Consider the following 16,703-nt stretch of genomic DNA (forward strand, 5'->3'; position numbering starts at 1 on the left):
TATAAATAGGATAAGTACAACAGAACCAATGATTATGCATCTTAACTCCCAATTGTCACTTATTACACAAAAGAGAGAAATTGTGACATGTTTCACATCTAGAGTTGATTCGGTGCACTATTTGTTTGTGCATGCTAATCACCTTCATCACTAAGGACATCACACACATTGATTGTGAATACCTCTATATGCTCTAATTTGGGAAATCAGATCTCCTCTACGATGGCATTCAAATTTATTAAGTTTCTACTTGTTTCAGTGAAAAACATATCTCAAAATAAAAATAGATAAACAATTGAGGGATGCATACTAGAGAACTAGACCATAATGATTGTTTCTCAAAACTGGAAGGATAGATCTCAAAGATTCTCTATTCTAAAATATACTAGATAGAACACAAATTACTGATGGAAATTGTGTTACATTCATTACTCATTTGCATGGTGATGTTCGCTCCAAAACATTTCTGCTCTGCAATAATTCATCCCCATCTATATCAACTCTGCCAAAATTGCTCTTTGCTGAATCTGAAATCCTCCTCCCAAAACAAGTATATAGGTCATTGTCAAAAAAAAAGGAGAGAAGACAATCTAAAATGTATTTTAATAGCAGTAACTATATTACGACGTGAAAGGTTCCCTCCGTACTGCCTAAGCAAATTACAAAGCGAAACAGGTATAACAAGCACAATAAATCACCAAGGACTGAAAGTGGATGTGAGCTGTTGGACAATCAGATGGATGAGCTAATTGAAATTTTTGTTGTACTTTATTATTTAAGCATCACAAAATTCCAACACCATTGCACAAAATGACAGGTATTTCAGCTAACCAATCAGGTACTCTTTCCTAGATTTCTCGCTTTTTGGTCCTTTCTAAAAACTTATTACACAAATAGACCTCTGAAAAAGCTTATTCTAGGAATGGACCCTTTTCGCGGTGTTGTAATTGGTGTTGTGGTCCAACATAACAGCACCAATGACATTGGCATCGTCCCTATTGCTCCCCCTCAGAAGCTAAGTCACTGATGTGAAGGGGATCGGTGTGGCACCACGAAAAGGGTCCATTCCAGAAATAAGTTTTTTAGGGTCCTATTTGTAAAACAAGTTTTAAAAAAGTGTAAAATGTGAAAATTCCAGTTCACTTTCAATGATTATGCCTAATGGATACAACTATTAACTAACCCAGCAGACATGTGCTTCTGCGTATAGTAACTCACCAAACCAAACAAAGAAAAACATGAAGGGAAAAAAAATCTAAAACCAAGAGCACTTTCCACTGCATGCATCAAATGCCAAGGCAAATAACATTTCTCTAAATAAAATCACAAAATTCATTTAAGCCAATACAACATATAACCAGCTGAAGCATATCATATATAATCATTCAGCCAAATACACATTTAGGAATTCAGCGAACTGTTACCTCTCCACAGAGCAACAAAAATATTACTTGCTCATTTAGAAGTACAACAGCAATCAAAAGACATGACTGGAAAAGCAACCCATCCTTTGATCATATTCTTCAATAGAAGCATAGGTACTTCTGTTATTGAGAAGGGTTGCCACCCAAATGCAGGATTAATTGTAGTCTTGGACAAAGCAATATAAACTAAAAAAGGATCACATCCAGCACTGAAATGAACATCTCATAGCAACGATAAACAAACAAAAATTGGATCAATCGGCCTCTCAAATGCATCTCAACATAAGAACCAAAATTACGTCAATTTTTCATGAGTATGTGCATCTCACTCTATGGGCTGACAAACTAATCAAAATAAAAAGAACAATCCACCTCAAATTATGTTCGTTAGCACAACGACAAAGATATTGACCGGACCAATGAATTGTATAGGTAATGCAGTTCCTTTTTTCGTACAGTAACAATATAAGTGACACAGAATAGCGATATACCTATGCAGTAAAGAATTGTGCAATTCCAAATTAAGGGATTAGTCTATTCCGTATTCAAACAACTCCATTGTAGCTACCTTGGACACCTGGTTATGCCTATGTACATGGACATCTAGTTGCTTGTTGACATTGCTGCCTAGGTTGAAAACCCTAAAAAAGGTCAAATATAACGGGACAAAAGGCAAAGAGAATTATTGACAGAAAGTATCGATAATCTCTAGCACTATAATAAAAAATTCTATTCTTTCTAAAATGATGCATTTAGCATAATTAATTACTATTTTTTTGGAAGACAAAAAAAAAGAGAAATAACAATTAATCATGTAGAACCAAACCTGTCGGATTACTTGTTTTCCATAATATATACCACAAAATTTCAACATTTTCTTGCTACTGAAATTGTGAATTTTGGTGCTAAATCCACGCCTATGCTAAAGAAACATAATAAAATGACTATTAAGGGAACCAACCTTAAATCTGACCCAAAGGATCCATACAATGTCAAGTAAAAAAATATTCTGAATTTCTATTGTGATCCTTTTTTTTGAAAACAATGCTATATGCCCTATAAGGCTATATGGCTCTATCTGCCCTATAAGACTATGTTTTTTTTAACAATGCTATATGGCTCAATCTGCCCTATAAGGCTATGTTTTTTTTAACCTTTATGTTCATCAACAAAGTTTCAGCTCACCTGTACCAAGGCAAGTTATTATCAAGGGAAGCATCATTGTAGTATCATAATGTCCTATTCAAAATAATGGTGATGAAATCAAATTAGAAATATAACTTACTGTTGTATAAAAAATAAGATGAGGCTGTTGCTGAATCTCTTAGTTGAATAAACAAAGAAGCTAGACATAGACCCATCAACCTTTCTTCTCCCATCCCTGCAACAGCAGCATCGTCTTGGACAGGAAATTGTCTTGCATTTGGGAAATAGTATATATATACAAGGATTCATAAATTAGGATAAAAAGAGCGTGGGATCTAAATATTTCAGAAATAGGTTCTCACTATTTATGATGGGATTAGATGGAGCCGTACCAAATTTTAATTCACATGGCAGAGTTCTCAGCTTCCATTTAGGTGTCCTTCAACAAACAACAGAAAGCTATGGAACATCACAAAAGGGAAAATGGACCTCTGCTGCCGCCTACATAATACATTTCAGTGACAGACATGTAAGCACATCAGTTAATGGACTGGAAAGAACGTTAATGACCTTTTGAAGCAAATGGCAAACTTTGGAACTGAATCTCAGGCCTTCGATCACTTGGCACATCTCCAATATATAGAAACAAAATGATACTGAAGATTCAAAGAGCTGCTCACTATACCTACAGACAAAACAGAGAATTTGAAGCTATGCAGGTCTCTATGAAGCTGAAAACATATGACATGTTTCAGGATATATATATATATATATATATATATATATATATATATATATATATATATATATATATATATATATAGGACACTCATACGGGGCACCAATTCACCCAAATTTTTCAAAATTTTCAAATTGTGAGTATATACCTAGTTATAAGTATACATATATACATATATATACATATATATGTATAATATATACATATATATTCCAGGAAATTAGGAGTGAATTCATGTAGAAAAGGATGTACGAAGTGATCACCTGCTAGCAGGAGTTGCTTCAGATGGAAAAACAACATCCTCAAATGTGGAAGTTAGCTGAATTGAATTTTAGTTTGGATTCAAATTATCATGTCAAATTCTCAGAATAATCAATTATGTTTTTGCACCTTACACACGTGTGGTACAGGAAAAAAAGTAATGTCATGACTGATAGTGGTAAGAGCAAGTGTTCATTGATGAATTCGTAATAGTGCATTTTTTATGAGAATCGGGCCAGATCATTGCACCAAATTTTAAATTACTGAAGCAGTTCAACATTACTCGTATGCAAAAAGAAAAAGATTGCAAAAAGAATATAAAAGAAGTTCAAGCTGATGAAGGCCGGTCACCGTCATGAGGAGGCCAAGACCTAGAGAGGACAAGCACTCGAGTGTTGATTAAACAGGAGAACCATTTGAACTATGGAATGGAATTACCTGAAACATGCTAAAAAAAATAAAAACATGTCACCATAATCTGCAACAGGAGCATAATATATTACATTCAATATATAACAATAAGCTCACCTTTAGACATGTCAAGGTTTCATACTATCCCTTGTCCTATTGCTGGCATCAATATATAACATAAGCTCACCTTTAGACATGTCAAGGTTTCCTAGCATGAAAAGAGATATGCTAGGAGATATCGAGTCAAATTAATAGAGATAAATATACAAATTAAATTGAATCATTTGCTGCTGATAAAATGTAGAATAGCTACATATATCAGTACCATTCCTCCTCTGTCCTCTCGGACTGTTAGTCCAATCATTCATTGGTGAAGCATATTACCAACCTCAGTACCTTACCAACAAAACACTAATTATTCAGTCACTGTTGTTTATCATCTATGTTTCACGTGATATTCTATATAGTTGACTACAGAAAAAGATATCGGTGGCTATCTACAACATCAATCAAACAGATTGGATAGAACAAGAATTCTTGATCGTTTGGCTAAACTCAAAAGCTCGGCTTCGAAAATGCATGAAAGAAGAACTCAATGCATGAAAGAAAAAACAAAAGAGGTACACAGAACGGACTGAAATCACTGGAGTTTAGATGGGTATAAAGTTGGTACCTTGTTGTAGTTTTCAGATCTCAGTGCTAATGTTCTACTACAGAAAGGAACCAAACTGAATTCCGTCAGACATCAGGGTAAGAAGTTAAGCACCGGATGGCACTAATAAAGGAAATGAATTCATGGCCTGCTTAAGAGAGTAACTGTCCGTACTAAATCTTACTATTATGCCTGATTCAAATGGGCTCAACAAGTCTGTAGCTTCTGCAACGGGAAGTAACTATTATAGGGAGAAAAAGTTTTGAATTTTGATTTTTTTCCCACAGACAAAAAATGATGATGTTCAGATTTCAAAAGCATGCATTCTTCAAGATTCACTAAAATGTGAAGTGTCTTTTCAAAATAACAACACAACTCATAACTGTGATTTGCAAACAACCGACCACGACCAATCTTAAATAATTTAGGGCCATGGCGCTAAATTCTAAGTTGTAAGCTTTATAAACTACCTTCCAGGAACTTTTGCTATGCCCATTTATTCCCATATATCCATACATGGCATTCATGAGTGCATGTTTCTCTTCAGCAGTACAAGCGTCTTTCATTGTTTCTGGATCTAGATGATTGTGCCACCTAAAGACTGTACAGGTTGAAAGTTAGCTCTATATAATGTAATGTAAAATGTCAAACTCATCACTTTTTTTTTCATAAAACATTACCATTAAATCTACTAAGAATGAAAAATCTATTTTTTCATAAAATCTTCATTTGCTCAAATTAAGATGCTTAGCGAAAGAAAATGTGTGTTAAGTCTACTACAAAATTACAATGTTCCCTAAAAATTCATTTTCGGATTTGATCCTGAGTGTTTTCTCATTTCAACTGATGGATTTCAGAGCACAAGATGGAATCACTATTTGGGAGTCCTATAATACTATAGATGTGATTTATTTGAAAGAAGCTAGAAATAAAGAAGCTACATTTTGATGAACACCTAGCAAGAATGTTTCAGAACAATGTATGGAAATGGAAAAAAGAGAAAAACCAGAACACAAGCATTAGGTACTCATATCCTACAAGATCTATAATACTGCCTTAGAGCCAAAATATTGATAACTTCCATTTGATTTTAGGAAAAAAAATGGTATGATAGGATAGTAAGGGAAGTCTTAAGACGAAGACTTGCTTTAACTCATGTCATGTGTACCAAAGCATCCCGCAGCATACAAAAATTGCAATCTATCAAATTTTCGATGATATAAAAAGAATAGGTGGATATATTACGCTGCAAGTAGCACTAAAAAAAATCTGAGCACATACAACAGAACTAATGAAGCATATACAACATGGAAGCACTTTATTCATTAGTAACTTTCATGTTTTAAAGGAAAATATGAAGCAGGAACATGTGCGACAGATATGTGGCCAATAAAGTTTTATATGAATTTAATTAGCAAATTGTTGTAACACTTTATTTAGGTAAAACGCAAGTGATTAGTCGAAGCTAAAACTATAAATGTAAATCTTTGCTAGGGTCAATAGTATTACTTACCTTGGGGATTACAATCAATACAATCCTTCTCTCTCTGGATGACAATATATATAAAGTCCTCATGGACTATATGGGCCTAATATATGGGCTGGGCCTTGATATATAGATATATACATAACACCCCCCCCCCCCCCCCCCCCCCCCCCCTTCAAACTCAAGGCGGAAGTAGAGGATCTAAAGCACTAAGTTTGAGCAAGTGAAGACGATGCTGCTCACGAGTTTGTGCTTTAGAGAAAAAGTCCGCGACTTGCAGTTCTGAGGGCACATACTGGAGAGCAATTGTTTTCTGATAACAATGAGATCGGGTGAAGGATGCATCAACACCAATATGCTTTGTAAGTTCATGCTTCACAGGATCATTAGCAATCTGTATGGCTCCAATACAAAGAAGAGGTGTGGGGGCACCACAGACAATACCAAAGTCAACTAACAACCATCGAAGCCATACAATTTCAGACGTGGTAGTGGCAAGGGCTCGAAGTTTTGCCTCTGTACTAGAGCGAGATACAACCGCCTGCTTCTTGGATTTCCATGCAAGAGGGGAAGAGCCAAGAAGAATGCAATAACCTGTAACAGAACGACGATCCGTTGGGTCACTCGCCCAAGTGGAGTCTGAGTAAGCATGCAGCTGAAGCGGACTATCACGAGCATAGAACAAACACTGAGATGATATTCCCCTTAAGTATCGCAGCACACGAAGCAAATGTCCAAAATGAACTGAAGTAGGAGCACTCACAAACTGACTCAAAATATGGACGGCATGAGCAATATCAAGTCTAGTAACAGTAAGGTAAACAAGGCTGCCTACTATATGATGATAATGAGAAGGATCCTCAAGAGGTGTACCATCAGTACCACGAAGTTGCAAGTGAAGGTCCGTAGGTGTTGCAGCTGTCCTATTATCAGTAATGCCAGAACGCACAATAAGATCTTGTATGTATTTGGATTGAGAGAGATAATATCCCTTTGCTGAATGCAAAACCTCAATTCCCAAGAAGTAACTAAGGGGACCCAGATCAGTCATTTGAAATTGCTCATTAAGGTGCCTCTTCACATGAGAAATGTGGTCGACATCATCGCCCGTAATCAACATGTCATCAACATATAGGAGAAGCAAAGTACGTCCACGTGGAGAGAGATGAATAAACAAAGCAGGATCATGTTCACTTGGTGAAAACCCAGCCGCTTGCATCACAGATACAAAACGCTCAAACCAGGCATGAGGAGCTTGTTTAAGACCATATAAAGCATGGCGGAGACGATAAACATATCCTGAGGGAGCATCAACACCTGGGGGTGGCTGCAGATAAACTTCCTCATACAAATCACCATGAAGAAAGGCATTCTTAACATCCATTTGAGAGATGGACCAAGAAGAGGTAGCCTGCCACTGCAACGAGAGTGCGAACTGTGGTCATATGAGCGGCAGGCGCAAAGGTTTCATTATAATCTTGTCCCTGAGTCTGCTGAAAATCTCGAGCAACAAGATGGGCTTTATATCGCTCAAGAGAACCATCTGACTTAGTCTTAATTTTAAATACCCACTTAGCTGTAATAGGAACTGCATGTGAAGGTAAAGGAACAAGATCCCAAGTACCTGTACGATCAAGAGCAACGAGCTCCTCAGACATAGCAAGCTGCCATTCTGGAATAGTAGAAGATTGCTGGTAGGTGGATGGCTCTGGAATGACAACACTCACATGAGGAAAACCCAATCGGTCAGGAGCTGCAATAGTAGTTCGATCTCGTAGATTACATTTAGGACCAACCTGTGACTCATCAATAGTGTTAGATTCATCAAAAACAAGGGTGTCAGGACTTGCCGAGGAGGTAGGAGTAGATAGATGCTCTCTGGGTTGTGTGGGACGAGTGTATACATGTGGGAAAGGTGATATAGGGAGTGGTGGTGATGGAGCAGGAGTGGGTGTAGATAATTCATCAAGAGAAGGTGTCATGTTAGGAACAGAAGTATCAGGATTGGCTAGTGCAGAGATATCATCACCAGAGGAAATGGGAGGCAGACACAAAGACACGAGCAGAAGGCGCAGCGGAAGGAAGACGCAAGGTGTCCAAAATATAGAGGCTAGCAGCACCTTTACGGCAATGACCAGTCCCAATCACAGCCCCGCTTCGACGATCCTGAATAAAACAAGATGAATCATCAAATCCAACAAAGCAGTTTTGGTTGGTAACTTGACCGACTGAAAGAAGATTCATTGATAACTGAGGAACACAAGAAACATCAGGTACAGAAAAATGAGAATTGCAAAGAGAACCCTGATGAATGATATAACAAGATGTACCATCAGCTGTCTGAATAGAGGCACCGTCACTAACTGGCTTGCAAGCTACCAACTAGGACTGATCAGATGTCACATGAAAAGAAGCTCCGGAATCAAGAACCCAAGACGACTGAGCCACTGAGGGGCGCCAATAGGTGAGGTGGCAGGAACGGACACAGAGCCTCTAGTAGTAGGAGCTGCACCGCGACCACGAGAAGCACGACGGGCACGATACTCAGCCAACTTCTCTGGGTGTTGAGCAAAACAATTCTCTGCACTATGTCCTGTCTTTCCACAATGCTTACAAGGCATTGAAGAGGTACCTCTGGATGCGCCAAACCTCTGAGAGAAGCTGCTAACACACCATGAGAAACTGACACAGATGGTGCAGGTAGAGATTTGAGGCGTGTCTCCTCAGCAAGTAAATCAGACAATGCCTGTGCCATGGTTAGAGTAGAGGAACTGTGAAGCAGCCGAGTACGGATAAAGTCAAAATCTTCTCTTACTCCCATAACAAAGCAATATGTAAGAAACTTTTCAAGAAATTGGTGTGCTGGACATGCAGCAGTTGTATAGGTAGGCACCATTTTAGTCAATAAGATGATCAAATGCAGAGTAGTACTCATCAATGGACATACCATTTTGCTCAATGGCATGAGTCTGCTGCATGAGAGTATGGAAAAGAGCACCACTATCTTGAACATAACGTTGCTTCAGAGAACCCCATATAGCCTTGGCTGTTTGAAACTTGGACAGACTCATAATCAAGGAGTGCTTAACACTATTAAAAATGGCAGCCATCACTTTACCATCATTAATTTTCCAACTTTTAATTTCAGCTGCATTAGTATCATTAGTTTTATCACCAGTTTTAGGCGCAGGTGGATCGTCGGTTAAATGAAAAGCTAAACCATGACCCCTCAAAGCAGTCTCTACACAAAAAGCCCACTCCCTATAGTTCTGACCATCAAGGATGATATTGATAGAAATTGCATTGATCTGTGACATGTTGTAAACTAGTACTAATACTTGCCACAGCAGCCAAACAGGAAAGATACCAGTTACCAATCAAATCCAAACCAGAGCAGTCCTCAGTCCAGAGCAGATTGCAGAGCGTGCTCCTAGATGAAGACCAGAGGTTGGGCTCCCAAACGTGAGGATGATGCAGAGGATGCAAAGCCTCGATGATGACCGGAAGGAGGCTTGACAGTGGTGAGATGGTGCCGTGATGAGCAGGATGGATCGTGGGTAGGAGATGATTACAAACCTAACCCTAATCCATGGCTCTGATACCATATTACTTACCTTGGGGATTAGAATCAATACAATCCTTTTCTCTCTGGATGACAATATATATAGAGTCCTCAGGGACTATATGGGCCTAATATATAGGCTGGGCCTTGATATATAGATATACATAACAAATAGCACTTGACATCTCCATGCCAAATTTTCACCCTGGGATATATATCAATGCAAATTAAGATTGATAGTAAGATTTTTCTTTCATATTAGTTCTTATATACATAGACATATATTCATCTTCAATGTAAACCTGCCACTAATCCAATTCCTATCAACTTGATGTAATCGTCTGAGATTAATAAAAGCTTCCTTTATCAAAAAAAAAATCCAATTCATTATTCTCTGTTGTGAGGTTTGCTGAAGCTGAAATAAATGGAAATAGAATGGAATAAAAGGCAAGGTTTATGCCATGGAGGTGGCAGATCAGAACATGTATATTCAATTGTGCTGTGGGCCTATGAATCATGCAATTCTATTGAATATTGACCAAATAGCAAAGCACCAAAATAGAATTAAGTGTAAGCATATAATAACATGAACCAGAAGGAAGGCTAGCAAAGGAACACATACAACTTCATTTATAGATTTTAGAATAAACAACTAAAAATATATGCATAGGGAAGCATAAATTTCAACCGACGTTACCTTGATTGGAGCATCTCACTATATCCAAAGAATACATGACATAACATACCACCAAGAGTAGATAAGCTGAGGATATAATAAGTATTGCACTATATATTGGCAGCACCAATATTTATGTAAGGCAGTAAGGATACTGCACGAGCCAAGTCTGTAAAATGCTTCACTCTTGTGCTGTAGCCATAGTCTTGTAATTGCTCATTATGCAATAACATGCCAGACACTCCATGCTCCGAAGTAGTGGTACCTATTTGCATCAGTATTGTTTTATTAGTAATTTTCCAGCATAGAGGCATCATTCAGACAAACACTTACATTTACAAAGCCACTTTCATCATGTTGATAAGTTCACATTGAAAATATTCTCTGCTGAGCAAATACAATCCTAGTGCGTATGGATTCTCTTCAGTGCTTACCTGGCTGCAAAGCTGATGAGCCATGAAGAAATCAACCATGACAACCTAGAGGCTTACAAAATTTTAGCCACCTATTTTGTAAATTTAAGAGACATTGAAGTAGGAACGCTCCACTACTTGCAGGTATACTGAAAGTGTAAATATGCCAAAGCATAAACCATACCACAAGTTTCTTAAATGATAAAATAGAAGTCACAACAAACTAAATGACATTTATATAATGTTTTTGAATAAGACAATAGTCAAACATCATGATAAAAGTCAACAGTGTCATCTATTAAAAACATAGGGAGTAGTTCCACATAATCTGCTTGCTAGTCATTATAATTCTTCACCATGCTATTTACATTCACCTAATGATTTTCTTTTCACATCGCTCTGTAATACTATCCATACATAATGCAAGAATCACACTATTTCTATATGAATATGTACCAAATGAATCGAGCGAATTGGATATATAGAACCAAAATTAACCTATAAATGCAATGTATAATACCTCATCCAGAGCTGCGTCCTTCTTTTCAGATTAGTCCAAAAATTTCTTCAAACTGCTTGCATCCCTGATTCCCTGTAATAAACAAATTATTTTTTTCTTTGCCGAATCAACCACACCTACAAATGAATGCATCTGAAGATTCTTTTTCAAGGGGAATGCAAAAAAAAAAAAATCAATCATTTTGCTATGTGGACAGACAGCGAGGCAGAATGACCAGCATTTTCCATTATTTTGCTATGACTACACAGAACCAACAAACATGTACAATCACCGTCGAAGGCAAAGAGACCAGCTATAAGAACAGGCCACCAAAAGAATAGCAGCAAGGCAGGCAGATTCAGGCGTCTAAATGATTTTTACCCGTTGCAAGGGTTGCAATTGCAGTTGGAGCCGCAGCAGCAGCCATGGGCAGTCTTGCCGAAATTGGTGGCCACCTCAAACTGTCGTGCCTTCTTCTCCAGCGCCAAGTCGAGGACGATAGTAACCTTGGTGCTGTTACTCTCCTCTTCCAGGTCAGGGTACTTCTTTCTGCAACCAGCCGCCCACAAAATCAATATTAAGTAGCTACCACAAAACTTAATTTTACAACATACATGTAACTCACAGGCTAGTCCTGATTGTGTTCAGAGAAATAATGAAAGCATTTCCCTACAGATCAAGAAAAAAGTCAGCAAGTTAGATGTACCCACTGGTGTAGTTTGTGTTGCAGCTGCACCTAGATCCAGAAGTGCAAAACATCTTCTCTCAGGCTGTAAGCTCAAGCAACTGAATATGAAATCAATAAAGGAGAAGAAGAGCTTTGAGATGATGAGCCGAAACATCATTATATGTCTACTGTAAGCATCTAAAAGCTGACACATTAGGCATTGGTTAGCTGCTATCTTGGGTGATATTAGAACTGTATGCGCAGGGCATAAAAAGGAAAAACTAAAATCCACTATTCATCTATTCATAGTTTTTTTTTCTTTTTAACCAGTTAATAATTGATATGTAATGCTTTAAATACGAGGAACCTTGGAAATAATAAGGAAGAGGTTGTAAGGTTTTATTTCATGACACAGACCACCAAACCTGGGAAGAAAGTAAACATGGAGCTGCAGGGCAAAGAGAGAGAGAGAGCGTGCAGAATGGTGTTGGATTGAATACTTCTGCAAGGGAAACAAACAGGTAAGCCCAGACAAAATCATAAATGAAATCATAGTGGACATAGCTACAGCAAGGAACTAATGGGAAATAGATTCAGGGTAACCTGTAGTAATGGCAGTTTGTTTCCAGAAAAATGTTGGGGGGAAACCCCCCAACATTTTCATATATGTGCATACCAATGTTCTTTGGAGGTGGCTATGAAATACTTTGCTCTGACTCCCACTATATCTTTTCCTGTGCAAACCAAACGAAGTATTATAAATGAGCAAACATGAAAAGCCAAAAAAGAGCAGTGGATAAATGTAGTCATTAGACCAATAAGAATTATCATACATTGTCGTTTAACCTTTAACCTAGTGGTGAATCCAGGATAACAAATAGAGGATGGGCTCAAAGCAAAGTCAGTAGAACTAAATTGAAGAGCATACCATTATGCAAATTCAACACATATGATTGAGAAGAAAAGAGAAGAAACGAAAACGAAGGGATAACTTGCCGATGCAAAGTGAATTCTCTTAGACCTCAGGAAGTAGTCAAGTTAGCAAGCACCAACACATATAAAATAATTAAGCAATGTTGTTTCTTTCTCCATTACAAATACACCAATAAATCAAATACTATGAAACATAAGGCTCGATTTCTTAAAAATCACATCATCAGATCACAGTTATTGAGACCAGACCGGACCGGCGGTCGGACCGGGAAAAACCGGAACCAGAGCCTCCGCCGGTCTGGTCCGGATAAAAGATCGCTGTGCAATTGACTTGCTAGAAACCGGATGGACCGTCCGGTTTTTCTTTAAAACCGGCTAGGAAACCGGTCCTTGAGCCGCTGATTAATGCTAACTACCCAGGAGACAGGAGGGGCGAAAATTAAGAAAAAAGGGTTTGGGTGGGAATCGAACCAAGGAGCTCACGCAAGGAAGCCACGAACCTTGCCACCAGGCGAAGCTTGCCCTTGCGTTTCAATGGAATCAGTAGTATATATAAACACTATTGAACCGCTTTAGACCGAGGGTAGAACCAAGGGCTTCGTCGGTTTAATTACCGGTCTGGTCTCAATAACTATGCATCAGATCATCTCAAAGTTATGATGTTTAAATATTCTCATTCAATAGACAGTGAATAGCATGACTTGTAGTCTTACGCTAGCAGCGTAGCACAAGCAGTAGGCAATAGCAGAGTAGCAGACCTAAATAATGTGACCAATGAGAAGAATGAAAAGATAATTATTGTGATCTCCATGCTGACAAAATAGTAAATATTGTAAGCTACTTACAAGGAGGAAAAATATATTCAAGACAAAAGGAGAGGGAAAATTGGTACTAATATAAACCTTTTGAAAGAACTAAACTAAATGGTTCTAAAAAACATAAGAAAACATTTTTCATCCTTATAAACATGTGCCAAACTGCGCGGTAGGTTGGAAGTACAGATATAGTGACAGCTGACAGACAGAGACAAAACAAAGTTAGAACATCTAAAATAAAGTGCAGACACACCTTTCATTAGAGATTTAGAGTATTGAACTTCTTTTCCCGATCTGTCAGCCACCATCACATTCTGCTGATTCAGATAACACCGTTTTTCAGTTAACAAACCGTCATGTAATCTTGAATTAACAAAAAATGATAACCTTGGTAATACCTAATGGACACAAATAGATGGCAACACATTTATGATGTGGGTGTTAACAATAATATATAATTTTTCAGTCTGAACAATGTCTTAGTGGACAAAACTGAAATGAAGCAAGAAGTGGAGAAGTAAGAGCAAGAAGTGGAGGAATGTAATGCCTGACTACATAAGTTTAAGTGGCCTATCACAAGCATTAAATAAATTACACTTTCATGTAAAACCATATGTTTAGTTGTTTAAAATTGTGAAACAGCTTCATAGTTAGTTTCATAATGGGCCATAACTTTGATCCAAATTAAGACACAACCAAGAACACATATAGTGAAATCAGAAAAGGACAGTCCGATTTGGTTGCAGTACCTCTCCGCCAATTTTGCTAGCCGAGATAATGGACATGAAGGTGCTACAGCTCCATCATTCCTTCTTTTATATAAAAGCAGTACAAATGAGGCATGCCACAAATCATCTTTTATTAACATTTCTGAGGATTATACAGAAATAAAATTCATAGACAATTTTTAGATAAGTAAATAATTGTCATTATCGAAAGCATCAATATATGGGATATGGAAGTATGCATGGCATTGCGTGCGTAACAATCACATATTTATGCAGACATTTTGATAGAATAAAACATAACTTTCTTTTTTTTTAGGAATACATAACTTTCATTCTTCAGGGGCAAGCAAATAGGCAGGGTCCCTCAATCAGGAAATAAATAAATAAATAAACTCTAACTGTGAATTGGGGGAAAAGAATCACAAGCTTTTCTAACAATAAAAAAAAACTCTTAACTGTGAATTGGGGGAAAGAATCACAAGCTTTTCTAACATCAGCTTCTAATTTGTATTCCAAATCACAAAAATGAAGGGAAGTATCTGTCCTAGAAGAAAAGCAAGAATAAAACAACTAACCCTAACCACCCCCAAACCCTAGGTAAATGCAAGAATAACAAAAGGTATATGGTTTATGTTTGCAACTTCACCCTCTCTTCTTCCCTCCATGTTGGTATCCTCGGTGAACCTTTGAAAATAAAACCTGCAAAGGTGAAAACCAACCAATCAATTTTAGCCAAAAAAAAGAAAGAAAAAAACAGGAAGGAGTAGAGCAAGGCGCCGACACCGTTTTATCTTTTCAATCTCTTTAGTTTTTCACTTTTTTGTTGTCACGGAGATGCCAACACTGTCTTCTCCTTCCATTGCCAATAGAGCCATTACACAACAATCATTGAAGCCATTCCAAGAATGGGCAGATACAGAGCCAAGTTTCAGTTTCACTCCACAAAAAACAGACAATATACATGTGAATCAAGATATACCGTGGATGAGTCGACGTGTGGGGATGGCGGATCTGTGGGTACAGGCTAGGGACACCCTCCATTTGGAACCGGCCCTCACTCTCATCGCATGTTCTTCTTCCCTGCGGAGGCGATGGACAACACAAAATAGATGAGGATAAACAAAGACGACGACCTGAAGGAGAGAGGGGACTGACCTGAGGTGACGACCAGCAAGCGGCCAAAAGCTCCACTGGATTTGTACCGCCTTCTAGGTTTGGAGCCTGCGACAAAAGCGAGGTTGAGCGAAGAACGGATCGGTGACAAGGGGCGAGCTCGAGAGCTGGCAACGTACGGCTCTCCTCTTCTCGCTACAGCACCCGCCTTCCTTGACGTCGGTTCTGGCAACGGAGGGCAGAGCAGCGGCCGTTGGCGAAGGCAGCGAAGGACGCAGCGGCGGCGCTCGGTGATGGCGGCAGTAGTGGAGGACGGTGCTACGGCAGTGCTCGGCAACAGCAGCAGCAGCGGAGCGAGGCGGAGGCGGCAGCGACGGCGCTCGGCGACGGCGACAGCGGTGGCGGAGGCAGAGACGGCTGCACTCGGTGACGGTAACAGCGCGAGGGGGGAGGCGGAGGCGCCCAAAGACGGCGACGTGATGGCGGCGGCGGAGGAGGTGGAGGCGGCGCGAGGGGGAGAGGCGGAGGTGGCCGGCGACGGGGACGGCTGGAAGCGGAGGTGGCAGGGCGATGGGTCGGCGGCGACAGCGCTCGGCGGCGGCGGCGGGGGTCGAGGCGGTGGCACGAGGGGGAGCCGAGACGGTGGCGCGGGGGGGAGCCGAGACGGTGGCGCGAGGTGGCAGCGCGGGAGAGGGAGCGGGCAGAGGGAGAGGGAGCGGGCGGCGGCGGGCATGGTAGAGGTTAGGCACCGGCGGAGGGGGAAGCACAGGCAGGGTGGAGGTCAGGCGGTGGCGAAGAAGCGCGGGTGGGTGGAGAGCAAGCGCCGGCGGAGAGGCGCAGACGCCGGCGAAGAGGAGCGAACGGGGTGGAGTGCGCGGCCGACGGTTTGTTCAGGAGAAGGATTAGGAGTCGACGACGGGGTGCAAGCGCTAATCCATGTGTTAATCCAACTCACGATGTGGATCGTTGGATGAGAGGATCCAACGGTTAAGAAACTTCTAGCTATACATTTTTTGGTGGATGAAGGAAAAAAGCAATCAAGCAAATAGTTATATGCCTCATCCATACATTATTCAATCACCCAAAATTCTAGCATCATTGCACAAAACAACAAGCTTATGCAATTTTGTAGATTTAGCTAGTCGGCTAGGTACTCTTCCAATGATTATACCTAATGG

The 16,703-nt window shown here is 39.5% G+C and overlaps 1 protein-coding gene across 1 annotated transcript; it reads right to left on the reverse strand.

The window, feature by feature from the left end:
• Positions 1-6,300: 6,300 nt before the first annotated feature.
• LOC127784645 (uncharacterized mitochondrial protein AtMg00810-like) lies at positions 6,301-16,395 on the reverse strand. The gene is made up of 11 exons (XM_052311988.1): positions 15,705-16,395; positions 15,568-15,633; positions 15,392-15,492; positions 15,196-15,265; positions 13,938-15,111; positions 12,540-12,670; positions 11,980-12,438; positions 11,651-11,818; positions 11,291-11,362; positions 10,379-10,622; positions 6,301-9,886 (listed from the first exon to the last, which is right to left on the reverse strand). The coding sequence occupies exon 11, from the start codon at positions 7,501-7,503 to the stop codon at positions 6,301-6,303; it is 1,203 nt and encodes a 400-aa protein (XP_052167948.1). The 5' UTR covers positions 7,504-9,886; positions 10,379-10,622; positions 11,291-11,362; positions 11,651-11,818; positions 11,980-12,438; positions 12,540-12,670; positions 13,938-15,111; positions 15,196-15,265; positions 15,392-15,492; positions 15,568-15,633; positions 15,705-16,395.
• Between the last annotated feature and the right edge of the window lie 308 nt (positions 16,396-16,703).

This window comes from Oryza glaberrima, chromosome 9, assembly GCF_000147395.1.
Source record: "Oryza glaberrima chromosome 9, OglaRS2, whole genome shotgun sequence".
NCBI lineage: Eukaryota > Viridiplantae > Streptophyta > Magnoliopsida > Poales > Poaceae > Oryza > Oryza glaberrima.